This window comes from Semicossyphus pulcher, unplaced genomic scaffold (genome assembly GCF_022749685.1).
Source record: "Semicossyphus pulcher isolate SPU_LCO1_2020_fin unplaced genomic scaffold, fSemPul1.0.p SCAF_18, whole genome shotgun sequence".
NCBI lineage: Eukaryota > Metazoa > Chordata > Actinopteri > Labriformes > Labridae > Semicossyphus > Semicossyphus pulcher.
In genome coordinates, this window is record NW_027211691.1 from 18,994,598 (window position 1) to 19,021,419 (window position 26,822).

General features: G+C 41.8%; 1 protein-coding gene across 2 annotated transcripts in view; it reads right to left on the bottom strand.

Annotated features, from left to right (window-relative positions):
* Nucleotides 1-26,822, bottom strand: part of asap1b (ArfGAP with SH3 domain, ankyrin repeat and PH domain 1b) — a 67,533-nt gene that overhangs the window by 15,972 nt on the left and 24,739 nt on the right. For both annotated transcript variants that reach the window (XM_069666914.1, XM_069666913.1), the window contains exons 3-14: nucleotides 24,891-25,036; nucleotides 21,410-21,484; nucleotides 20,934-20,983; nucleotides 20,666-20,795; nucleotides 15,067-15,152; nucleotides 11,815-11,890; nucleotides 9,556-9,642; nucleotides 8,580-8,680; nucleotides 7,669-7,738; nucleotides 4,163-4,250; nucleotides 3,817-3,865; nucleotides 664-830 (exon numbers count right to left, since the gene is read on the bottom strand). In XM_069666914.1, the coding sequence (XP_069523015.1) occupies nucleotides 664-830; nucleotides 3,817-3,865; nucleotides 4,163-4,250; nucleotides 7,669-7,738; nucleotides 8,580-8,680; nucleotides 9,556-9,642; nucleotides 11,815-11,890; nucleotides 15,067-15,152; nucleotides 20,666-20,795; nucleotides 20,934-20,983; nucleotides 21,410-21,484; nucleotides 24,891-25,036 (1,125 nt within the window). The remainder of the gene's footprint in view (nucleotides 1-663; nucleotides 831-3,816; nucleotides 3,866-4,162; nucleotides 4,251-7,668; nucleotides 7,739-8,579; nucleotides 8,681-9,555; nucleotides 9,643-11,814; nucleotides 11,891-15,066; nucleotides 15,153-20,665; nucleotides 20,796-20,933; nucleotides 20,984-21,409; nucleotides 21,485-24,890; nucleotides 25,037-26,822) is intronic.

Sequence of the window (26,822 nt, forward strand, 5' to 3'; positions counted from 1 at the left end):
CACGAGCCGACGCAGGAACAAGAGTAAAGACATGACAAAATCCCCCCCCGCTTTGCAGACTTCAGGGGTCGACGGAGCGTGTGCGACTTATGTAACAACGTGATGTAATGATGTTGTTTCTCAAAGCGCAGAAATGTTGTTTTTTCCCCCTCAGAGCATAAAGTCCTCCCGTCTGACGGACGGTGAGCTGCTGCAAGCGTGTTTTTGTTGACAGTGGAGATTGTGTGTGTGTGTGTGTGTGCATGTATATATATGTGCCTGTGTTAAGTGTCAGAGGGCCTGAATGTCTACGCCACTCCTGACTGCTGAGTCTTTGCTTCTAATGCGGGGGAGGATCAGGATCGGGTTGTGTCCTGAATGCTAATAACACTCGTGCACACACACATTTGTTGTTGAAGGCTGCTGGGGGATTTGCAGTGTAGCCTGTTCAGTTAGCGTCTAACTGAAGGACACTGAGTTCAAGGCAGCCGTGACATTGCAAAGAAATCCAGATTGGTGTGTGTGGCTTTAAATAAAACATTTGCTCACAGATAAAAAAAAAAAAATGCTGAGGTGAAGGTGTTTCTCTCTTCCTGTGTCAAGGTGAAGGTTGACTAAGCACAAAGCAGAAAGAGGATCTATATATATTCTGTGTATGGAGCCACACACAGCAGCAGTACACACCTGCAGCTCCGCAGTCGCAGCACACTTCGTTGCCCGGCATGCGCAGCACGTCTTCTATGATGGCTTTGGTCAGGTCCTCTAAACCGTCCTCGCCTCCGCTGCTCTGCTCGCCTCGAAACGCCATGTTCAACGCCTCCTCCTTACTGTTGGTCAGCACCGAGATCCAGCTGCACAAGGAAACACATCGTTACAGGTGTTTTACATAATATAAATACTCCCTAGGAGATACAAACAACATAATAGCACCACAAGATGCAACTGTTGTTGTTTTTCTGTCTGTAAAATGTCAGAAGATTAATTCATTTCCTCAACAGTGTTTTTGTGCTTGCACATTTATTTCCTTTGAAAAGGTAAAACACACAAACACACCCACACACCCACTCAACGCTGTGGTCATTAAAAATCACACAAGCAGGAAACACTGTAGCTGCCTTTCAAACATGGCCTCCTGCAGCTCTCTACACTGCACAATCTGCTCCTGCACTCCACCCACTGAACTGGCCCTCAAGTACACACATTAGCACACCAACACACAGACACACACTGGGCTTTATGGGCCTGTCGTCAGCATTTCCTCTGTCATTGTCACTCAGCGTGTCTGCAGAGGTTGAGGCCAGACAGGGAGTGGGTACATAAACCGATGTGTTAGACTGTCTGTGTGAAACAACAAGATATTTTAATCCACAGATGTGTTAAGAGCACATATGCTGAGCCAAAGCCTTCCTGTGTTTGCTAATATCATGCATTATAATATGCTCCTAGCCTAATTGAGGAGGAGCGTGATTGCACAAAGCAGGAGCCCTATGGAATACTAAATATTTCATGGAGAAAACCCGGGAAGGCTCTGGTGCTTCTGCTGCAGTTAGGAGTGCGTGACAGAAGCGGCAGTGAGGAGCAGCAAGCTGGATCCCAAAGGACGACATGTACGTACAGATACTGAGTGTTCAGGCAGCACTGAACCAAGAGGCACAACCACAGCTAAGCATCAGAGGGAGAACATTCAAGATGAGAACTAAAGTGCTACAAACCAAAGCGTTTTTGTTGAGAAAGTGTCAGTATGTATTGATATGATTCATTGTGTTTCTGAGTGTTTCAAATAGAAAAAAGGGTCACATTATAACCGAAATTATTCAGCAACTAAAAAGAAATGTCAGTATTAGCTTGATATTTCAATTTGCATTGCCCTTAATTAGCATATAATCAAGAAATAGTTCAAATTGTTCATCTTTGCTCTTTAAACAAGTAATTTTCCCCCTATGTGTTTTCAGCGCAAGTATGAAATATCTTTTAATGAATAATAAATTCATCTCCTGCACATATTTCACTTCTTACTTATATTCTTTCTATTTAAAAATCCCTGAAGCGTATGAGCATCTTCCTCAAAAATAAAGAATCTTAAATGAGAAGTCTGCCAATTTAGCATCTGACACTTTTAATTTGTTGGACAGTTAAAAAAATGAATAAATAATAATTATAATCATATATAATTATAATGATATTACTTTATTACATTAGTAACCATATTCTTCCTATATAAGCCACAATGCAACCCAAACCCCAACAGTTAAAGTTTAGTCATGCTGAGTCATGCTAGTAGCTGCTAACTTAGCCTTAAGCTGCTAGCCTCAGGTAGAGATAAGATATGGGCTTCAACGTTGTGGTAAAATGAGTCATTTCTAACTTCACCACCATAGATTTGTATAATCTTCAAACAAGTAGTCTAAAAAAAACAGTGCAAGTCCCCAGGGTTAGCTATTTGGCTAACTGCAATGATGCAACAAGCAAGCTAACCAAGCTAGTATTTGTTGAGCCAATTTCTAAACTACCAACCCATCTGTAGTAATCACAAGCATTTATTTTAGATTGTTTACTCCCTTTGATTTGTGGGAAACCGAATAATTGTGTGTGATAGTGTAATTTATTTCTTTATTCATTCTTTCTATTAAAAAAAGCGATGAACATCTTCCTTAAAAAGACTCATGAGAGGTCTGCCACTTTAGCATCTGACACTTAGTTTTTTAGTTTAAAGTTTAAAAAAAGAATCTAATATTACTTCAGCACATAAATGTTGTGTTCATTATTACACATATTCTTCCTGTATAACCCACAATGCAACCCAAACCCCAACAGTTAAGTCATGCTGAGTCATGCTAGTAGCTGCTAGCCTCAGGTAGAGATAAGATATGGGCTTCAATGTTGTGGTAAAATTATTCATTTCTAAATTCACCACCTTATATTTTTATAATCTTCAAACATGTAGGCTTGAAAAAAACAGAGCAAGTCCCCAGGGTTAGCTAGCTGTTAGTTAACCCCAACAGTTCAGTCATGTTGAGTCATGCTAGTAGCGGCTAATTTAGCCTTGAGCTGCTAGACTCGAATAGAGATGAGACGCAGGCAAAAAAAAGTCTGGTAAAGTTATTCATTTCTAACTTTAACCCCCAAGACTTTTATAATTTTGAGACTTGTAACTGTGGGAATTTTGGGCCCCCTTGGGTTACTTGTTTATAACTGCACTGCAAGGTAACCAAGCTTGCTGTTTGTTTAGCCAACTCCTAAACTACCTACGATATGTAGGTAATTCTGTAGTAATCACAAACATTAATAAGTGGTTGTTGTATCACTTTGATGTATGGGAAACTTAATTGTGTGTGATAGTTTAATAAAACATTACATGAATAATACTTTTCTAGTTATTCGTGTTGCTGCATTTGCCCGTGTATCTGCCTATACTTGAATGAGAATGCTTGAGAAACAACGGTATGAGGTTACAGAGACCCGAAGTACTGCAGACCACAAATCCCACTTCTCTCCTCGCTGCCACCCACTCTCAACAGTCTTTCTGCTCGTCTGAAAGTGAAACACTTCCTGTCTTTGAGTTCGACAATGACACGAAAGAGCAGTCGCTAACCAACAGCCATTAATAAAAAAGAAGTGGGTAACAGTTGGTGATCACACACAAATATTTCATTCACTCTGTGGATTTAGGTAAAGGTGATCGGATATAAGATATTTCTTTAAGATATGTAAGCTTATAGAGGGACAAGTAAACTCATAAACCTTAAGAAATAATTATATATGATATCTTTAATTTTTTTAATCAAGCAAAACCAAGGGAGAAACTTTTTTTGAGCAATGATACTTTGAAGTACTCACATGACAAACTCTTGTTCATCTTCAGCTTGGAAATGATATGTCCGGTTATCTGTGGAATAAAGAAACAGTGTTAAGTAGGCAAATCTCTTATCTTGAATTTTATAACACCTAACAACAGGCAGCGCAGAGTTAAACTATTCAAATATTCCACCTTTATGTGTGACACCTGTAGGAAAAGCAGCCTAAAAATAGAGCGTTTTACAAAAGGGTTGTGTCCTGTTTCCACAGATTCTCCTTGATGATTTAAAGAGGCAGGAAATCCCAAGCCGTCTCATACTAACATGTATATAACTAAGCTATTTTGGCAGGCAAGGAAACGTGCAGCATGTGTGTGTGTGAAACTTACGAGAGATGAGATCAAAACACTTCCTGTCCTCGCCGCTCGGCTTGACCTGGCAGGTGAGCAGGTTGAGTTTGACTGGCTGCCGGTTGGACTGTAAGCAGAAACAGATAGTCCCAGATCAGAAGTGTAATATACAATCGCTAGTCACTGTGTTTAACTCAAGGCTGTCTATTAGTTCCCTTATTTTGCTTTTATCTATCAAATGGCAGAAAAAAGTGAAAAATGCACAGCAAAATGCCCCAAAAGTCTTCTATGGCTTTTCATGTTAGAAAAGCAACAACCTTTATCAGCTAAGCTTTTAGCCTTTCAGTCAACACTTCCATCATTGGCCAACTGTCGGAATAATACATAGTGAACCATTCACTTTTAATGTGTCCAATACTTTTGTTTTATTACCAAAAGCCTGAAAACCTAATGACTTTCCTAGAGTCTCACCTTTCCCAAATGTTAAGTGCCAATTAGCAAATGCTGGCATGCTCAGATACTGAACTTAGTAAATGTAATGTTATGAATATAACTTCAGTTCCCTGAAGGAGACGAACGAGGTACAACACTTAGTATGGGATATCATGCCATACTACAGTATATCTGTTGTGCTGAGTGAATCGCCTGAAAGGGATCATCGCACCTGCTAACCATCAATATATAAGCATTGCCACTGTGAGCACGTCAGCATGCTGACATTAGCATTTAGCTAAAAACACTGTGTCTATCTGAAGCTTCACAGAGCTGCTAGCAAGCGGTAGGTCTAGGGCCGACAATATTTAATTTTATGCTGATTTACACCCATTTCTCGGCTAGGGAGTGTTCAGTTAACTTCATGTTTTTGCATTATTTTAGTTATTTCTGTGCATTTGTTGCATAATTTGTTTGCTCTTGATGACGAAATTATCAGGTTTGCAGCAGACTGTCTATTCTCAATGCGACATCTAAGACCCAAACGATTGTGAGCCATTGGGCAAAGTAGGGCCCTTAGTCTTGTTGTCCGTCTCTTTATTACACCAGTGATCAGTCTGAGCTCTGTATAAATAGTATAGTTGTTTTTTAAATCTGGTCCTGTCTGGTGCTGAGTATCTGGTGAAGTACAGCCACAAACAGCTGCTAGGATGACTCAGGAGTCTTAATCTAATTGATTAAGTGAATAATCATGAGCTTCCCACATTTAAACGGTCCAAAATACTTACTCTACAATGATATAATACAGAGAACAGAAGAAAATGGCCCTATTACTGAAGTCGAAATCAGCAAATGGTTGACTTTTTGCAGACAAAAAGGCCTTTCTTGATTTATCAGTTACTAAAAATACATTTTTCTATGAAGTTTTGTATATTATAGTCAGAACCACTGCTGTGACCCATACCACAGGAATCTGAATATCCAAATGCTTTAAGCTACAAAAAACTCTGTGACACAGATTCAGGCTGAACTCAAGTCTCCTTCTGTCCCCTTTAAGAAGCCGGACTGTGCCGAGTGTGTTGCTCACTGTAAAAATGGGCCCAGTTGGCACATGTACACTGAGCATTGTGTCCTGCCAGTGCCCGGGCCGAGGAGGGGCCGGGGCACGTGCTAATGAAATGCTAACAGGCTGTGATGAGCTTTGGAGGCCGGCTGGCCTGCTGGCACCCCGCCATGTCAACAAGAGTCACCTAGAGTTCAGCTGCCACAAGGGCCGAAGAAAAAGAAGTTGGAGTGGCGGTAAGCCGCCTGGAGGCAGAGAGGAATGATTATAAGCTCTCATAAAACTACCTCTTAGCGGACCAGAATAGACAGATTCCTTCAACTCGCAGAAGAACAAAAGGAAACTTCTCATAACAAATCTGAACAACCATTTCCACTTCGATTCTTGTAGAAAACAGAAGTTCTTTTATAATGTTTGACGTGGAAGAAGGTTCGAATCATGCTCACAGTAAACAGTTAACTACTCATAATACATTGGCAAGACTAAATCCAAGGGTGTTTACTTTAGAAACGTATGTACAAACATGTGAAACTGTGAAAAAATAGAATTGTGACCATTGAAAAAGACAAAATTCTGATTGCTGATTTCATTGTATGGATAATAAACTATTTGATTGGACAAGAATCTTTCTAATGTCAATAAAACAAACTTAAAATATTCATAAAGAGGAGGTTCATGTGATTCATAACCAGCAAAGGAGAGTAAATAATCCTAAAGTTTAAGGCGAAATGATCTGTTTTATTTGTCAAATGATCTGTTTCCTTGATAGGAACAGAGCATGTACCTCGGTATAAAATACAGTATGTATACACGTTCATGTACGAGGAAGCAAGAATGTGGAGATATATCTGTAGTCCTTAACAGGTAACGTAAACATAACATGTGATAATATTAGGGCTGACCCGAATGCCGAATGCTTGGAGGCTTCAGTCGTTGCCATGGTAATCGACAGCAATAATCAGCATTCCATTTTTTACCCCCTTTTTAACCACAGACGTTAAGAGACGAGCAGAGTTTTTCCATATTTCCGCGCACAGTAACTATAAAGTAAAGTATAAGCTGTGAATGAAACGAGCAGGAGCTGTAACCTGCGATCAGTTTATCATAGTTTATAGTAACGCAGCACGGGGAGGACATTTAATAACGTGGACCTGTGTGTTAATCACGCAGATCTTTCCGTCTGTCTGTCACTGTTAACAGAGGCTCCAGTCTGCTGTGTTGTTCATATATTTCACACAGAGCTGAAGAGGAGCATCAGGCTTCAGGATCAAGTTTTCTATCACATCATCACTTCAGTCCGCTCCCTCCCTCCCTCTGCACTCGTGCTCTCCCCCTCTCAGCGCTGCGAGTCTGCATCACAGCTTTGCAGCATATGATGTTTTTTAAAGTCTAATGATGGATGATGGCTCTTGGGCATCTATGTTTAAATGATATTTTAAGCACCAGTAGAGGTTATCAATTAGAGGACATGCCTAAAAGTTGACATGATAATATTCCTGGTGAAATCCTCTTTAAAACTACTTGGACAGTCAGGTGTGAAGTCACCAACGTCACTTATTTATGCCTCATAACACACCTTTCACTGCCACAATAAACAAAAATCCCTAGTTTGTCTGTAACACTTCTGTTGTAATTCTGTAACAGAGAAGTGTGACAGACTTGTTCAGATTATTTTAATTCAGTGTTTAGATTCCTGCAGTCCGCATCTGAAACTAAAACATCACACTACACACTGGTTACTGCAGCTGCAGAGCGGAGAAGACGCTGCAGACGTGCCAGCTATACAGTACGCTCACACTCGCTCTGAGATGAGTCACCGAGGCGCAGCCGGCTGCAGGGGGAGGGGCGAGATGGGGAGAGGTTGCCATGGCAACCCATCTATGTCAATTGCACTCTGCCAGTCTCCAGATTGAGAGAGCCCGACACAACCTCCCCACATGATGTTCTCCCTTTGATCCACACAGTGACTGATGGGGGGGGTCAGGGAGTCCGTATGAGCATGTGTTTGTGTGTGTGTGTGTGTGTGTGTGTACATTTGTCTTGTACTCACCGTGGCGTGAGAGATGGTGAGCATGCCCCCCTTCACTGAGCACTGCCTCCTCTGCCACACCTTCCTCAGCCTGTGTGACAGATTAAGAAGTCAGTTAACATCTCTTTCTTGTTTGTGAGCACTTTTTAATGCAACATGAATGACGCTCTGCTGCTGACTGATTGATTTGATTTAATTATTGGAGGAACAACTAATTTTCTTAATTGTGTGACCAAAGACCACCACATGTTTTTTTCCACCTTATTGCAGAGAACATCAAGTCTCCCCTGTAGTGGACTTGATGTCATGCCTACTCTTATTGTAGTGACCAAACAACTGCGATAAAGCAGACATCTTGCACCCTTCTTCACGCTTGAAGGAAAAGGTCACGTGTCTGCTCACTCACGTTTCTGAGCGCACTTGAATGCAGCATCCCCCCAAAACACTGCAGTGAGGGAGACATGCCTGGACTTGTTTACTGCACCTACTACGGAGACATCAGTGATCGCCGATGGACTCCTTTTTGTCGCGTGTGCCTCCATGAATATGTAAGTTAGTTTTGCACTGATGTTTATGTTACACTCTGTTAGCGTCGGCTTTGGCCGCGAGTTTATTTTCGGCGTGTTTGATGTTGTTAAATCCAGTAAAATTATGAGAATGTGAGCTAACTGGTAGCTAGTTAAGAGTTGTCAAAGTTGTTTAACATCTATTCATTGGCTCTGTGACTTTTTAGTCTTTATTTGTATATTGTTGATAACTGTGCAGGCAGTGTGCGCACACTCGTACAGAGTTATTTTGGGGAATCATCGCGCATTTAGGGAAAATTAAAGCGTTGTTATCGGTGGAAAATAACGGCAGAATAATGACATATCTGCTGATGCCGATAACGTGCCGATAATACAGTGCATCCCTAATTAGTGCCATAATCTTACCCATCACTCTTCTTCAGCAGGTAGCCTTTCTTCTCGCTGCCAAACTCCTTGTTTCCCTGCAGCTGGTGCATGCTGTAGCCGCCCTGCTTGCTCTGGGAGTCCTGTGCGAACCATCACATACACAAAATAGAGGTTTTAACACACTGGATATTAAGAGATGCTTCTGAAAGACATGCAACACAAACAGAAACACATAAACACTCAGGATATCTTCTTAAAACCAAAGTGAAAGTGCTAACAGGAAACTAAACAAGGCATGCTCTGCAACACCTCTAAGAGGCCAAACCACTCTACTGTCAAGCAGCATGCTCCACATGCACCAGCACTTACTCTTCTAGACTTGATTCCAGACAAGCAGAAGGCAGAAGGAGGGAGATAGAAGGGAGAGGTGTGAAAGATCCGGCTCAGGTGCAGGCGGTGGGTGTGAAAGAGTGAATCGCCTGCCCATGTGTCGACCAAGACTGCATTCTCACGTGGCTACTCTCTAAATTTAGTGTTAGTGCTATTAGCAAGAGAAGCTACAGAAAGTGTAAATTAAATGTGAAAGACTGCATCGATTGTGTTCATGCAGAAAAAACGGAGTGAGAGTGTGAACGTGTGAACCGAGGGGACGCTGACAACAAAGAAACAACACAGCTACAGCAGGGGAGGAAAATCCAAGGTTGGCAGTGTTTTAAATGTGCTCTCCACTGAGCAGCCAGTGAGGCACAACACTGGTCACCAGCAAAGCCGACCACACACTGGCTACCAGCATGGTACAGCACTGGGCACTCGCTCTGTGCTGCAGGAGACAAGCTCCAAACCTGGTCGGAGTGTCAAATCTGGATTTCTAACGTGTCTGTGTGGCAACTGGAGCAAAACTGCAGGTGCATATGAACCAGGTCTGCCGCTGCTGTGTTTAGCTCTACATGGCAAGAGTTTCACCTGCTTTAAGTGTAAATTTGGCCTCGCGTGTGTGCGGCTGTGACCTGCCTACCTCCTTCTGGTCCAGCTGGAGGGAGGACTTGATCAGATCCCGCAGGGCCGTCAGCTGCTTCTTCTCCTCATCCTGAGTTTGTTTGATCTGAGGAGGATAAAAGCAAGGTTAGGGGAAAGATGCAGCGGCGGAACAAAAGAGGTTACCTGCTGTGTTGGAATGGAGACGTTTATTGCTCTAATGAAAAAAGCCTCATGCAAATACCTAGACTGAAATCAACTGCAACTTTTGCTTTTGAGCTTCTTCTGTGCATATAATTACTAACTTACTCTTGTATTTAGGATGTTATAAAAATCATGCCTCACACTACTCTCCAATTTACTAGATGTCTGACTTTCCCAAGCATTAACAAACCTAGAGTCTTAATAGGGCTGCTGGATCAAGCCAGAAGTCAGACAAAGGATCCACATTGAACTATCAGCCCTCGAGTGTCGGGTTTCATCAGCGCCTGACCATTAAAACGCTGCTCTGTTACAGTAGATTCAATTATTGGGAGTGATCAGAACAGTGTGAGGATCTTTTGTCCAACCTTTCGAGGCATTTTTCAGTATGTGAGGTTTACTAGTTTTGAGTCTAACTAATGACAGTAGCTGCAGAAATGCTACCGTTCCTCCTATAATAACCGCAGGAGCATTAGACTGTGACAAAAGTGCTGCTTCAGGAGGAAGCAGAGCTGTACTATAAATAAGACATGGTGGCGAGTAGATGGCGTAGGCTCATCTTTTTCAAACGTTTGCTTGTAATAGAGAGCTAAACAGACTATTCTCTATTCTAAGTTGCTTATTGAGATGCATGTAGGGCTGTGACAGTAACCGCATGACCGCAATACCGCAGTTACGTGATGCCAACCGCGGGGTGGACCCAGTGACTACTATAAATGCTTTTAAAATGCTCATTTGCTGTTTTTTTTTTTTCATCTGATAGACGACACCTATCACTTTGTCATAAGTTCCTTTGAGTTTGTTTGATTGATAGTTCATAATGGCTGACGGACCAGACGGAAAACACCCAACAGCTGGCTCAGCCCGAGGTTAGTATTCAATGACCGATCAAATCTAACATTAACATTAAACTGATGTACTTAAATGTATGTATTTATATATTAAAGATACAATTGAAGATTTCAATTGTCATGCTCTTGAGCGCCTCCAACTGGCAATAATCAGTAATTAAGATGTCTACAGCTGGCTCCCGTTGTCATGGTTCTAACTCTTGATTTTCCTCACTTTCGTTTGTAGACTGTTTGCCTTCATCTGAGCCTCGAATTTGTTTCTTTTTCTTTGGATTTTCTCTTATTTTTGAAGTTGCATCTGTATCTGTTCAGCCATAGTAGATTACTGTTTCCTTGCTATGCTTACAGAAACCGGGAAGTGCAGCCACTTAGCTCCACCTACCCTCTCTGGCAGACCAACTACTGCTGGGTGATGGAAAACACGTCACTAACTGGGCGCTGATTTTTTCTGCGAATGTCGCCACAGACACCCATTCCTTAATAATACAATGTACTGCAAATGCAAAGGCTTTCATCGGTTGGCCATAGGCTCAGTCACCATTTCGTTACCTCATTCGATGATAGATAGTGACTTAACAGTCATTTACATTATACCTGAATGCATATATTTTTGAATCCTGGAGTGATTTGATTTGACAAAGGAAAAACAAATTCAACGTCTACTTACTAATTTTATAGAACGTAGGAGATCATTTCATCTGATGAATAAGAGCTTCATGAGATTCAGAGTAAAAGTTTGTAAGTGGACCCTGAGATTAATTTTTCTTGCCAATTTAAGTTTATTAACTTAGTTTAACACATTTTTTATTAAAGATAAACATATTAAACATGAATGAGCTGCTTATTAGGATGCATATCAGCATACATATATTGTCTCTTTATTAGTGCTTATAAATCAGTTATTAGTGCCTTATTTGGCATGAGCATATTCTACAACTACAAAGCAATTTAGAGTTTTCCTTAGATTATCTCCTAACAACTACAAATTACAGTATTATGATATGACCATAACACTGTACATAGTCTAGTAGTTAATGGCCAAGTAGTTGTACAATATAATAATGCAGAATAAGGCATTACAGTGCTTTATAATGAGTTGTTAAGAGCTGCATGCTCATAAGAAGCCTGTTAATGTTGAATGTGTGTACCTAACTATAAAGTGTTAGCTCATTCACTATGGGGGGAAAACAGACAAGGTACATAGTTGCATTTTTCAAGAGTTAAAAAAACATATTGTGAGTATTTACATTGTAGAGATCAGCTGCCAGCTTCTCGATGTACTGCTTCAGCTTATCCGCTGTCTTCAAGCCATCTTGGAAGAAACTGGAGAGCAAAAGGTACACATGAATCTCATTGACATTAACATGCACTGGAATAAATGTGAGAGACAAGCAGCTTTATTGACGGGAATTCCTGCTTTGCAAATGTCAGGTGTTACGCTCTGCTCCTTTTGGCCACGATGAAGGTCACAGAGAAAGAGAGAGGAGGTTGCTGCAGTTTATGTTTAATGTATAGCTCGTCTCGCTCTGGCAGCTTTGGGCTCTTGGCACAGAAGTCTGGCCGTGTTCACAGCAGATTTGCAGAGGTGCTTAGTGCACCCTGAAATCTATTACAAGTCTGTCGGTGGTACGCACCTCGATGCAGCGCTGCAGCGGCAAATCGCCACTAATGACCTCTCCCTCTTCGCCCTCTACCCACTTGGAGCGCATTTCTCGCTTCCTCTGTTCATTACTTTCTCTGTCACATTTCTCCTCTGCTTGTTTTCTTTCAATCCGTACAACCAGGATCCCACATCTCGCCTCCTACGCCAGCCGGCTCTGAAGTACTGACGACCTCGCAGGATGTCAGAATGTAAAGCTGAAGTGTTCACGCTGCAGAAAATATTCACCTCGGTTGACATTTTGCATAGTTATATATGTATCTAGACTTCTACTTTCATATGATTTAATACAAAGTGTGGGTATTTAACAACTACTATGGCAATTGGTCAAGATTACATTTGACTCACCACATCTGTTGTGAATATTTGGGAGCACTTTCTGAAGAAGTGTGTTCCTGAATGGTAAATATAAAGTGACAAGTAACACACAGAGCTGTTTTTATTGACTGTCACTGTGCTATAAAGGATTCAAGGACTCCAGAGGGTTCAGTACGCTTGACACAAACTATTTCATATATCGTACATCAACTGTCCACGTCTGAAGGCAAGAGAGTTTAGTCGTGGCTGCTTGAAATGGTGAAGAGGTGTGACATAAAGCTTCCTGTCATAACCTCCTCTGGCTGCATTACGCTAGTTCTCTGCTAAATGTATGTGTGTTGTGCATGTCTTTGTGGTGACAATATAAAGAATCGCACACTTGATGCAACACTTCCAAAGAAGGTCCGGGAGGAAGGCCTATCAGACACAAAAACCTTTTCTGAAGCGAACTGAGGCCTTGGAGGGAATTTTCCCCATCAGCGTTGATACTTAATATAGTAAATTTGATTCAATAAAATCCTCAGTGCATGCACTTATATTTTAGGAATGCAATCTTCGCTGTTCAGAGCATGGTTTTAAAGCTTGTTTGTCATACAAGTGAAGGCGGCGACTACAAATCCAAGAGGAAATAGTCTGTAGTTCTTCCAGACCATCATCTCTGGCAAATGGCGGAGCTGCTGCCAATAAAGAAACACATCTGCAACAACTGCAGGTGTTTTTTCACACTACATACATCATTTGGAGAGCTGGAGACAAGCTTAAAAATAAATTTAATATAAAGATACATCAAACAAACTTGTTTCTACATCTATGTTTGAAGGTGAAAGTGATTATTATTAATTTCAAAGTGATTATATTTCCGTTTAAAAATAGTCTGTGTCACTCACAGTGAGAGCTGTGTCCATAGCAACGGTTAACTCTGTAGGCTAAAATGAGCTAAGCTAGCTGTTTTTACTCACATTAAATGGAAACATTTCCTGTGATGGTGAATTAAGACACGATGAAAGGGACCACAGGAATCAGCGCAGCACCTGATTGAGGTTTTCTGTCTCGTAACTGTCAGTTGATATTTTCTTTTCCATTCACCGTCTTTAAACACAGCTGTATTCAGTTTAATGTTTACTTCATGCGCTGTCTTCGGTTTTTGCATCGTTTAACCTTTATTGCTTTCTCTCCACTGTTTTCATCTCTTTTGTTTTTTCCTTCTGTAAACAGACCGATGTAAAAGTTACCGGACTTCTTTCGGCGGTTTGATATGATAACAGTTAGTCATCCTAATTGTGTGATCAGAGCCGAATCCCTAGCAACGGTGTGTTCTTCATAGCAACGGTCTGTAATTGAGAAATAACAGACCTCGGAATGCCGTGATTAACCAATCACAATCAAGTATTTCACGCAGCCGTGTAATAAAACAGTTTAGCTGTACTCAAAAGACGGGTTTGAAGCCTGCCATCATAAGGCGAGATGTGATGTTATAGCTGCTCTTATGTCAGAATAATGGTCCATACTTTAGTTTTGGCACCCTCTCCACAAAGGCGCTATTAGTGTTGCACTCATTTGAACGACAGTGATGATAGCCAATGAGTAAAGACTGAAGAATTTAATTTAAAGCCCTGTGTGTTCTCTCACTTTTAAGCCTTGCCAATCACTTTGAAGTCGGCCTGCTCGTTAGATTGTCAGTTGTTGAATGCTGACAGAAGTGTCAACATTGTCCTTTGATGTCAACATCAAAAAAGCGAGTAGTATTAGACGATCAAACTTCAATGGGAACATACTGATGCCTTTATTGATCTTTAATTGTCGTGTAGTTTGCTAGATTCTGTGTTTACATGTGGAAAGTGTTTGATGTGATTTCTGCTACTTTGATGTTGCTTGGAAAGATGTCGACATCTTGTCCTGATCAATGACGTTTCTGCATTAATCTGTTTCCCCGGGTTAGTAAAATGATGTCATGACGAATGTAGAATAACATGAGAACGCCCAGGCTGACAGATACCCAAATTGTCTTCAATTACCGTCTTCAATTTGTTAAGTGAAGTGGTTCAGACGGCTAAAAATGAACACAAATTGTTTTCTTCCCTCTGCCTGCGAGCAGAAACACACTTCCCTTATCTCTCCATCGATTTATGCCTCTAATCCATCACCGCTGCAGCTTTTCCCTCCATCAGGGCCCAGGTTGAACGGATTAACGGGGAAAGTATATTGTTTTGTCCCAGTGTTATGACAGGACCTAGCAACGCCGAGAGAAAATTTGTCATTCTGTCACAGGCCGACGTGAGTTGCGGTTCTGGCACGGAGAGCGCCCACTTATTTACCCACCAAACCCCACAGCTGTCAGAACGTATCTGTATGATGACCCGTGCATATTTATGAGCGCTATATATACACACCCTCAAGATCCGGAACATACAGGAGAGAGAACATTGAAATATAGAGCTGTGCAGAAGGAGGGAGACACAACCTATATGTTTCAGGGGGAGCTTCACACTGTGGGGTTCAGCGGGATTAAGGTGGTACTTACTTGCATTGTGCGTGGTAATACTTAATCAGGTTCTGCAGGAGGTCCACCCCTTTCTTGGTCTTGATCTCATTCACTTTGATCAGGTACTGCAAAGCAAGCAGAGGTGCAGAGTTCAGGCAGGAGTTTGTTTGAGGGATTTTATATATTTAATGAGGCGTTCCAGAGAATACAGATCTCTGCTATGCCATAGCCACTTAGAGTATGAAGACTTTGCATTATGATAATCTTGTCTGAGTGTGCACACGCCGTACGAAGGCTTTGATGTATGAGCCAGGAAGACCTTGATGCTGCGGGTTTGGAGCAGACTGGTAAACACGCTTCTAATACAAGAGAATACCGTGCGTCTGCCTTGATCTAAATAAAGTTTCAAAAGGATGATGAGAGATTTTTTGCATTAGCATCATAAGAAAAGAGAGAATAGCCTCCAGAGGAAGAGCTTTGTGTGCTCAGTCTGGGTGTCTGAGGACTCAAAACAAACAGGGAGTCTTCAGACGGCGCTCCCACAGATCAAACAAATAAAGAGATAATCTTAATCTGAGCTAATCCTCCCGCAAGAGATTTTATAAAAGAGTCACCACATTAGCTCCACGGCAAAATTTAATCTATAATTCAAATGCTTCTGAAGCTTCTGACTCAAACATACACTCTCCTTACATCACGTGTGTGGATGCACGTTCGTTAGCACACGCATGAGTACACGTGTATGTGCATGTATGCACGCATGTGTCGTCCCTTTGTGTGCCTGACAGCGCCCGTTGGACGGGGAGATTATCCACATTTTGTCAAAGCACCGTGCGGCTTTTTTCTGAGAGCTGCGGCATGTGCGTGTTTTGGGCTCTTTTGTGTGAATGAGCAGCACCGCTCGCGCCGCTGTCGCGTCTGAGCGGAACATAATGCAGCCTGCTGAGCGCTGCCTTTCCACACTCCTCCTCCACTGACAGCGGAGGATGAAAAGGGCGAGAGAGTGAGAGCATCCTGTAATCTGGTGATTGAGTAACATGGAGAGAGAGAGAAAAGGGGGAGAGAGCGTGAGAGCGAGAGAGTGCATGCACACACAGAGAAATGAGGTTAAGTGGGATGAACAGATTGTACCACTGACTGCTGCAACTTCCCCCCCACCCGACCCCACACACACACATACACACACACACACACAACAGCAGAAGCAGCAACAACAACATTGCTACAGTATTTCCATCCATGACGACTGTTGATTTAGAAAATCTGTGACGTTTGTGATTATTCTGTCTCCTCTTTTTATTTGTAGAGCATCTTATGTACTTCAGATCGAGCACATCAATGTGTCGATTACATAACATTATTTCAGTCAGATTAAACTAATTCTGCACAGAAGAAAAGGAGGATATTCAATACAGTATGTCACTTGTTTTTTTGAGTGAATGGTTATATTTTCATGTTTCGAGTTGACGTCTTCACAGTCTATTCTTTTTGTCCGCCCGAAAGTCTGGAACTCGAACATGTGCAGCTAACTGTCAAAATAAACAAAAGCCCTTTTTACATTGCAATTCTGCCACAATGCTGTAAGGAAGCTCCGCCGTTTGCCACTTCACACTGGACCAAGCGATGACGGCGTAAAGCACAAATAGCGCACGCACGGCGTTGCTCCGCCCTGCCGGCTCTGGCGTTTACACAGGCGCCGTTTCGCCTCTGTTACGTCTCTGTTACTACTTCCGATGCTGGCTCAGAGGCGGAAAGACTTCGCTCCACCATTCTGCCTTTGTGTGTTTTACAAAGACGGAATGGAAGAGAGATGTAATAATCCCACCAGGGGCTAAAGAAAAGCTGCATTTCCAACACTATCCACTGTCATCTCTCCTGCAATAAAAATAAATAAATAAAAAATATTGCCATAAAGCGATGTTTAACAACAGTAATTAGGACTTCCCTGTCTCAATTGGTTTGACATCTCTGAGGATCAATAGCAATGGTTTTGTAAATACATCAGCAGCTGGTGAGATATCTGGCTGTGAACTTCGCTAGGCCTGAAAATAATACATCATGTATGTATAGAAAAAAAACAATCATGTTCTCACAATGGAGCCCTTTGTACCCTTTGCCCTTTGAAATTGTTTAAACCACAGAGTCATCTAACTATTTTTTACAGTGAAGCTGCTTCAGTAAGTGGCAACAGAAAGGTCTTCTGTTTGAAGTTTTAACCCCAACAGGCCCGCTCAGAGGACTCCTGCAGGACACAGCCAATCAGCATCATGCTGTAAGTCACAGCACAGACACACAAAGCTTTGCACATGATTAGAAGTGTATGATTAATTTGAACTTGAGGGTGCCAGTGAAAGAGGAAGTCAGTGCTAATGTAACGTAGGAGCTACAACTAGTTTTCTGGCATCCTGCATCGACTGGAGGCGGTTTACAAACTCAGATAACGAGCTGACTGTTGAGTGAAATCATGAAAGATTAAAGTAGACTTAAAATGTTTCAATTTAGTTAAACAGAAATTTACTTGATATTTAAAGGGGGAGACGGGAGGTAAAGATGTGGCCTTAACAAATGACATCATCAACCTCAGCTGTACTGTGTTTAGGGCTAATTAGCAAACACTAGCATGCTAACAAACAAAACTAAGATGGTGAAAGTGGCAAGCACTAAATCAAGTCAATAACAGCATGTAAGCATTAACGTGAACATGTTAGCATGCTGCCTTTAGCACTTAGCTTAAAGCCCAGCTGCTCCTTTAAGCACAGCTTCACAGAGTAGCTAGCTTGGCTGTAGTCCTGTTTCTATGTGTTGTAGTCTTATGTTTTCAGCTTGTTCCATGTTAAGCACCTTTTAGAAAACATTATATGCTAATAAATGCAACTTTATTCAGCCTCTTCTGCTCTGTAACCGAACAGTAAGAAGTCCGAACACGCAGAACGTGGGCAAGGAAACACCTCTGAATCACAAAGGCAAAGGGCACAAAAGGACCGCAGCGAGTTCTGTAGCAAATAATTCACACAACTAACAGCAGCACAACAGCCATCGGTCCATTATGTAATTTGAGTTAAAAAATCCTAACAGGATAAAAGAGTGAACAAGGCGTAGGCGTCACCACCCACCACTCGAGAGGTTTTTGGCAAAGCGGAGTGAGCTCTAACAGTTTGTTCTGATTCTCCTGTGAGCACATAAAGAGCTCACATTTGTTCTACACTTAATGCTGCCTGTCAGATTCCTGTAAGTACCGCCTGTGAGCATTAATACCAAAGAGAATTCAAACTGTGTCACAAGATGCTTCAAAGCAAACAAGTTTCTAGAACCAGGCACTTAAATTAAAGAAAAACAGATTGATTGTTGCTGCTCAGAAATCCGACTTTTTCAGCATTATATTTTCTAAATCTCACCCCCTGACTGAATCATTGGAACTAGTTACAGTCTTGCATTGAGACTGGTGCGATACACACTTTGTTAATGAATCAATGTAGGTACAGCAGTGTCTGAAGGGGCTGCTGTAATCCCTACACATGGAGCTGCAGGAAGCTTTTCTGTAAATTATTCAAATCATCTGCCAGAAAAAGTTAACTCAAGCTTCAAATCTGGTTTAAACGCAGCCAGTGAAGAAGACTTCATACACTTTAGGATTATAATAAGTGGGTGTTTAAAGCAAAAATAGCACTGCGTAGGTGGGGGAGTGTTGCTACAGGTGCCAATGAGAACATGAAGTACGATCCAGGAAGGACAGTTTGAGTGATAGAGCCGCAGCGGCCATTTTTCCTTTGATGTCATGCTAAAGTTGGGGAGCTAAAATGCTGTTATAATGTCGGGTTGTCAGGCGTATAAATTTGAGGGGATCGTTATCATTTAATTGCTTTTTGATTGATCAGCAACTGACAAGATAATGACCGGTGAAAAACTGCAGGGAATTGATAACCTGTTAGCTAGCAACAGCTTACTTTAACATTCAGCTACTTGGGTTACAGTAAGCAAGGAAGTCAGTGAAAGCTAATATTACCATTTGGTAAGAAAGGGAAGGAGTTCATTTCAAGCCATGAATTTACTTCCTAACATACTATTATCTAGGAAGTGGCTGAATGTTAACTGCTAGCTGTTGCCTAAGGGTAACTAATGAAATATGGTCAGATTAGCTATTAGCTAGAGAACAGCTCACTTAAGCATTCAGCTATTTGCTAGTTAATATTACAGTTAGAAAGCTAATATTACCATTTGGTACTATTACCAGTACAAAAGGAAAAGGCGTATATTTCAAGCTAACATTATGTTAGCCTTGAATTTACTTCCTATCTAACATAATGTTAGCTAGGAAGTGGCTGAATGCTAACTGCTGTTGTCTAAGTGTCGCTAATGGGTTCCCAAACGTGTTGAAATATGGTCAGATAAGCTGTTAGCTAGAGAACAACTTACTTTAATATTCATCTTGCTAGTTAATAGCACAGTTAGCAAGGAAGTCACTGTAAGCTAATATTACAATTTCAGTAGTACTACCAGTACAAAAAGAAAAGGTGTACACTTCAAGCTAACATAATGCTAGCCACGAATTTACTTCCTATTTAACATAATATTAGCTAGGAAGTGGGTGAACGCTAACTGCTAGCTGTTGTCTAAGGGTAGCTAATGGGTTATCAAACGTGTTGAATGCGGTCCGATGTCACCCCAGATATTCACTTTCCCTTGTCGTTTTCTTTGCTCATTAATAAGGAGGCAATGAAACTTTAAAAAGTTCTGTATTTATCCGTCCATCCATTATCTATACTGTTTGTCCTGGTCAGGGTCCAAGAGGGCTGGAGCCAACTGTCATTAGGCGAGAGGACGGATCGCCAGTCAATCACAGGGTTGGCACATAGAGACAGACAACCTTTCACGCTCACACCTACGGACAATTTAGAGTCACAAATTAGCCAAACGAGCATGTCTTTGGACTGTGGGAGGAAGCCGGGATACCCGGAGAGAACCTACGCATTAACTTCGTCCAAACGGGATTCAAACTAGGAACCTTCTAGTTGTGAGGTAACAGCGCTAACCACTGCACCACTGTGCAGCCCCCTCTATATTTATACAAGATACAACCTGAAAATCAGCAGCACAACATTATAAAAACATCTAAGCATCCCACCCTGAGCGTGACATCAGAGGAAAATGGCCACTGTATGAATATGGTGTACTGCTGACACAGACAAGGGGTAGAGACATATAGCTAATCAACCAAATAAAACCCTAAATAATGGCATACAGACCAAAAAAGTGCAACTATTAGTCGTACAAAATGTGTTAAATGTGTGTGTGTGTGTCTGAGATAGAAATAGAGCAAAAGAAAAAACCAAACCGAGACAGAGGATTAAGTGCTGACGATATTAAATCAATAATCTAGGGGATAAGAGGGCAGTGCAGATTGAAAACGGAGGGAGAGATGAGGGTGGAGCAGAGTTCAACTGTTTTACCAGTGCCGCTGTCTGATTGAAAAGAAGGAGGAGGCGGTATGACAGAGCAAAGGTTGTCTTGCGACCTCACACACCACAACTGTGAAGGTCATTTTTACAGCAGCATGGAGGAGTCATATGACGACCACTGGTGCTTCATTACTGCTAAGAAGCCAAACAAAAATGTCCTCCAGCTTTATTTTTAAACCTACCTCACACATCTGCAGCTGGAAGAGACGCCGCTCCTTCTCCATCTCCTCTGCGATCTCAGCTCCGGTGATCTCCGTGCGGATCATCCCGTGCTGCTTGGCGTGCTCCCGCTTCTCCTTCTCGATCTTTGTACTGACGCAGAGGAGAGGACAGTTAGGATCTTGGTTTTCACTGTTTCTATAATGAGAGCATTGCTGCACATTTTGAACAGTGATTGGTCCATTATTCAGGACTTTACAATAAGCTAGAGGGTACAAAAGTTCCACTTACAACTTGGCTTCGTAGTCTTTCCATGCTTTGTCAAACGGCTTCTTTATGTCCTGCAGAAACACAGGAGGAGAGGAATCAGCAAAGCATTCACAGAGGGGAGGGAGTTATTTGCAGAGCAGACTGCCAGCAAATGCCTCACTTACGCCCAGTGAGCGACCACGCCCCTCCTTGTACCCCAAACATGAAGGGTTCATGACCCAGTTATCCGCCGCTCGCCTCAAGCACATCACAAAGGCAGTGTTTACTCCTGCAAGATTTACAGTCTGATCTTTCTAACAGAGAGCTCTCCCCCGTCTCTCCGCTCTCGTCGAGCTTACACTCTCAGCACACACAGAAGTTGAGAGATTAATAAAGAGATGTGCTGACGAGGCATTTAATATCCCCATCACACTGCTGAGCTGAGCGATAGAGGAGAGGGCCCGGAAGAGGAAAGGGAGAGGGTTTAGGAAGAGAAAGTGTTTTACAGTAAATCTTACCCCTTTCACGCCTTTCAAATCGCCCTTCAGCAGCGAGTCCAGAGTGAAGATCACATTGTGGCTGAGGCTCTGGAGCTGTAAGAAGACACAGAGGAGAGGAGGAAGAACACAGGTTGTCATCATAGAACAAGCTCACATATCACAACACAGGGCAAGGATATTCTATATTTTCTTACTGTCATTAAATCCAATAAAAAAAACACACAAACCAACAATAAAATCTTCTTATAATTAAGTTATTTCTGTGTAGCCTGATATAACTCACTACTCTCTGACACATAAATCTCTACTGATAAAAAAACGATTTAAATCACATTAGTGATCCTAATAGTGGCACTTAGTACGAGCCTGATGATGAATGTTGGCACTAGATTTTTATAGAAGCCATCCTGCTTCTGTAAATACTCACTAAAGCACCAAATACGTATTTATCTGCTGCTGATAAAAGTCCCCATAAATGCACTGCTTGCACCTGTTTGATTTACTCCATCTGAAAGCTTCAGAGAAGAATTCAGAATATATTTATGACCCCTTTCTAAAGAAACCTTAACAGAATTGTTTGGCTACTTAGAGCCAGCGGACCAAGCTGTAAACTCAACATTGACATATTAACATGTCAGCAAACTGTTCCCTATTTGCACATCTAGAAACTACAGAGCAACATGAACTTTCACTTGGAGTCGTATTTCTGGACACCTGGGGGGTATATGACAAAGCAGGATTTGCAGTTATCGAGGTAACTTCAGGGTTAACTCTGAGTTTTCAGTACTTCGAAAGTGGTTTACTTCTTACTAGGGTAGATCACCATGGTAACTGAACACCTCACCTGCTCCGGAGCTGGTTATGTTTGAGATAAGAGATCAACCTGAGCTACACACCACCTACTGACCAATCATAGTCTCTTGATTCAGGAGCTTTGAGAGCTGATCATGAGAGGGAGGAGGGAGAGAGGCCGGTAAAACACTTCTGCTTTACCGTACGATATTTGATATATTCATGACAACAGAGACTGAAAAAAATAATGAAGCCCAAAGTAGTCTACTTTTGTACTTTAAAAATATAAAAGACAGCATTCTTACTGCTTTAAAATGTGCTTTTATATAGGTTTTTATTTGTGTTATAAGTCCGCTTCATACAGCCAGGGCTGAGGCTGAGAGACTAAGTCTAAGCCACAAAAATACATCTGTGCAACGTATTCATTTCATGCAATAGATAGGTGTTATTATAATCAATACATCACGCTCTGATGATGGAGCAGTGATATTATAGATTTAATATGCTCATTTTCTGCCAGGTGTCCTTCCTGCAGCTGCAGCTGTCTGACTTATGTTTAACTTCTTCATATATTTCTCATAGTTTGCTCTGAGAAATACGCAGATCAGCTGACAGCTGAATTATCCCTATGTGTGATCGGTCAGACGCTGCAGCCCCTTTAATGTGAACGCGCTCATAGAAACCCTGGGTTGACTTATTGAGTTGATAACCAGCATTGTGTGACTGCATAGCGAGATGGCCTTTGATACCCTGGGTCACTTTGTAGTACAGTCCCCTGATGAATGCAAGTCAAATGTTCACCTTTTTTAGCTCTGTTTTTGGTCTCCACCAACATCTGCTGAATAAATCTAGCTCTTTAGCTGCTAAATGCTCCACTAAGTTAACCGACTGGTCACTAGCTTGGTCTGTTAGCTGTTTGGTGTTGGACAAGTAGCAGACACTGGGTTCTAACACAGCTGTTGTTGCTAAAAAACCAAAACATTGTTTTATCCTGTTGCGAGTGAGAGCAATGAGAGTGAACACAAACAGAAAAGTTGTGTAACCAGAACAATTAGCTCAGGAAGCTAAAACGCTCCATGTATGCGAGGGGAACGGAAGGGTTAGCCCAAATGTTTCCGTGGGATAGTCACCTCAAGCATCCCTTCCATATTACTCTTAAATATTTGATCTGTTGTTAATATAAAAGTATTGATTTATGCAGCTTTTAAGAATATGCTCAGTGTGATTAATGGACTTGGGTCTGAGTAATGGATACAAGGAAGGAATGTTGGAAAAAGGATATCGCATTGGTAATTTTGCTCTTTTTATTGGACTTGTCGGCGGTAAGAGTAATATACAATAACACTGGCATCATCCTTTAACCTTCTGTGTCAACACATTCAGGCCGCTGGTGACGTAAAAGATCAGCAACAAAGTAGCAAAAGTGTTGCAAAGATCAGCCCCATTGCAGGTTAGTCTATTGAAGAATTAGCTTGACGTTGCCAGCAGCTCGGGCTGCTACAGTTATGCTCAGCAGCTCTAACCATCAGGATCAGCAGGGTCGTTTACAACACTACTAAGCATTTAAGTCCCTGTTGTTGTTAGCCAAGTCCACACAGACACTGCAGCGGTCAAGGAAGTAAACAACGCTTAATGGGCGCTAATGTGCTTCTTAAGTGCCTGTCTTGCATACGGCCAAAGTCAGAATCAATCTTCTTTCTGGCGGGCTGCCGGCATGCTCTAACAGCTCATCCAGGAAGCTCTCTTAACTTTCTTAGTATACAAAAAGGTTATAAATACTGATATAGATGTAGAAAACCACGGCAACAACCCGAGTGTGTCTATAAAATCCTTACATCCAAGCTGATAACACATGTAGGACATCCAGGACAAGCACTATTCATCAATTCTCATTTGTAGTGCACGCACATCCCAGCAGCCCTTGGGGCGCAGTTATTGAAGTCTAAAAAACTCGCTCAATAAAACACTCAAAGTGGAAAAGACAAGAGTCAAGAGAGGAAGAGGAGAGATAACTTCACTTTACTGCAATATGCACGTAAAGCCAACAGGTGGGTGGTTTAAGAAGGTTTAGATAAAAAAGGCACACACACACATAAACACACACACACACACACACACACACACAGTTGTTCCTGGTGCTGCCAAGTGTATTTATGGAGTCTAATCTCGCTGTCAGCCACACAGGAAGAGAGGGAGCGAGGACTGGCTCTTCTTCCAACAACAATCACTCACACAGGATTCAAACAGGACACATTATTCAACAGAAACGTCAGGGGAAATCCACGACGGGCAGATAAGAGCCTCGACTGGGGGGGAAAATACGTAATATAGCCGCAGTCAGCTTTACTGTCTGCCTGCGATGACGGTTCTGACTGTGTAGACAATTTTAAGCAGTTTTGTACGAGTGAGGAGATTGATGTCTTACTCAGCTGGGGCCTGTGGGAATAAAACACCACCTCAGGGCTTTTACTGACTATATCATCAATAAACTCTCTGCCGTCTCTGCTGTATGTCCAACCTCAACCTTTAACCTAATGTAATCCTAATCTTAACCTTAAACCCAAATCCTAAACCACTTATAGTAGAGAAGACAGGGAAAATAAAGCTTCTCTTTGGAGTTTTTTCCATGAATGCAGGGCTCTCTCCAGGACAGGCTATTCATCATGATGGCATTATAATGGTACGAGTGCCGACATGTTGAACTCACCAGGTTCTTCAGCAGGGCCGACAGCTCCTTGGTGAGGGAGGAGAACTTGACGAAGGCCGTCCCCAGGTCAGGGTTGTCCCGGCTGATGAAGTTGCTGCCAAATTTGTCCAGAGCCTGAGCATAGTTCTCTTCATTCTGGACGTGGTCTGCGTGGGAAACAGAAGAGAAATGGTTAGCATGATGAGCATGCATAGAAGATTTGAAGTCGCCTATAAGTACCATACAAAATGCATCCATAGCCACAGCCAAGTACCAAAAGTCGGTTTTAAATGTCCGATCAGATTTGAAATCTTGGTAACCTTTTATTTAATCAAACAAAATAAAATAAGCAAAGCAAAAAAACTGTATTGAGTTTCTATGTGTCAGCCCTGTGATTGACAGGTGATCAGTCAGCTGGGATAGGCTCCAGCTCCCCCACTACCGTGAACAGGATAAGCAGTATAGATAATGGAAGGACATTCCTTCTAACAGCGATCCAATGAGGTTTCCAAAAGGTTTGAGGGAACACCCTTGATTGTTCCCATCACAGTTTTTTAAGGAGATTTTTTTTAAAACTCGTATAAAGCTTGAATAAAAATATTGTGGCTTCAGAGGGAGTAGCAGAAAGTTTAATGAATTTGATTGGGGCTTAATACTATAAGTTTCAGGGGTTCAGGCTTGAGGCTACATTAGCCAACACTAGCATAAGGGCCCGATCAGACAGGACGCGTTTTAGCAGCTGGGGGCGGCTTTTTTGTCATTGCTTCAATGACAGGGACGCTTTTTGCGCGCTGCTTTTGCTTTGCAAAGCGCCTTGCGTTTTTCCGCTCTGTGCGCCTCGAGTTTTTGAGGAAACGCTCCGAGCGGCTCGAGTTGAAAAAACTTCAACTCAAAGCAGAAAAGCGCCCGACATCATAGGCGTTTTATCTCATTGTCCAATCGGATGAAAGGAGAGGCGGGCCTTCTGTCAGTTTACAATGTAACGGTTAGGTTAATGACAGCTAATGATTCTGTGGTTGCCTTAACAACAGTAGAAAAAAAAGCCGCCCCCAGCTGCTAAAACGCGCTCTGTTTGATCGGCCCCTTACATTTTTGAATCTCCAATTGAACTGTTGGCAGTTGAGTGGCATTGTGGGTAATATAGGCAGCAGTTTTTGAGGAGAGGATTAATTTTCTGAATATGATATTTTTGGTTGTACTGCACTGATTTTGATTCTTTTGAAGATTTTCATTAGTAAGTCTGACAGTTTAATAGGAGTGCAATGCTACATCAGTGGAGTAGTCGTTTAAAAAGAGCTGATGTCTAGAAGGAATCTACATCAAGCCCAGTTGCCTTTGAATTAGCACCTTTATATATATATATATATATATATATATATATATAAATATATATACACTGTATCCTGTGACTGGGTGAGAATAGTGCAGGGATGAAGTAGACTCTATGCAGATAACACAGACTTTTATATCTCCAACAACAATGTGTGGATTGTAGGCTTACCGAAGCTTTGAGATATTATTTACTGCAAGAATTTAAGTTTAAGAAAAGAAGAAGAAAAAGAGCTTAAGATAAAGAAAATATTTCAAAGATAAAACATTCTTTGTTCTCAACAGCAACAGAGGGGAAAACACCTTGAACAAACAGTCTGTACAGATCTCCTGCTGATGTTAAGAACAGCACAGATGCAGCAAAATTGCTTCAGTGGAAAGTTACTCCATCACTGCAGCAACACAAGAGATACAATAACACAAATGTGACATCAACCTGTGATTTCTGATCAGTGCGGCTCCACAGAGACTTTGCTTTTATACGTTTTGACTGTAGTAAGTCATCTTTATGTACAGCTCATGTCAGCACAGAAAGATGTGCGGTGCTTCTCCAGGTCCGTGAAACTCTGCGGGAGCCGTCGATCAAACGGCAGCATCCATCTGTCCCCGTCATTAAGAGAGACA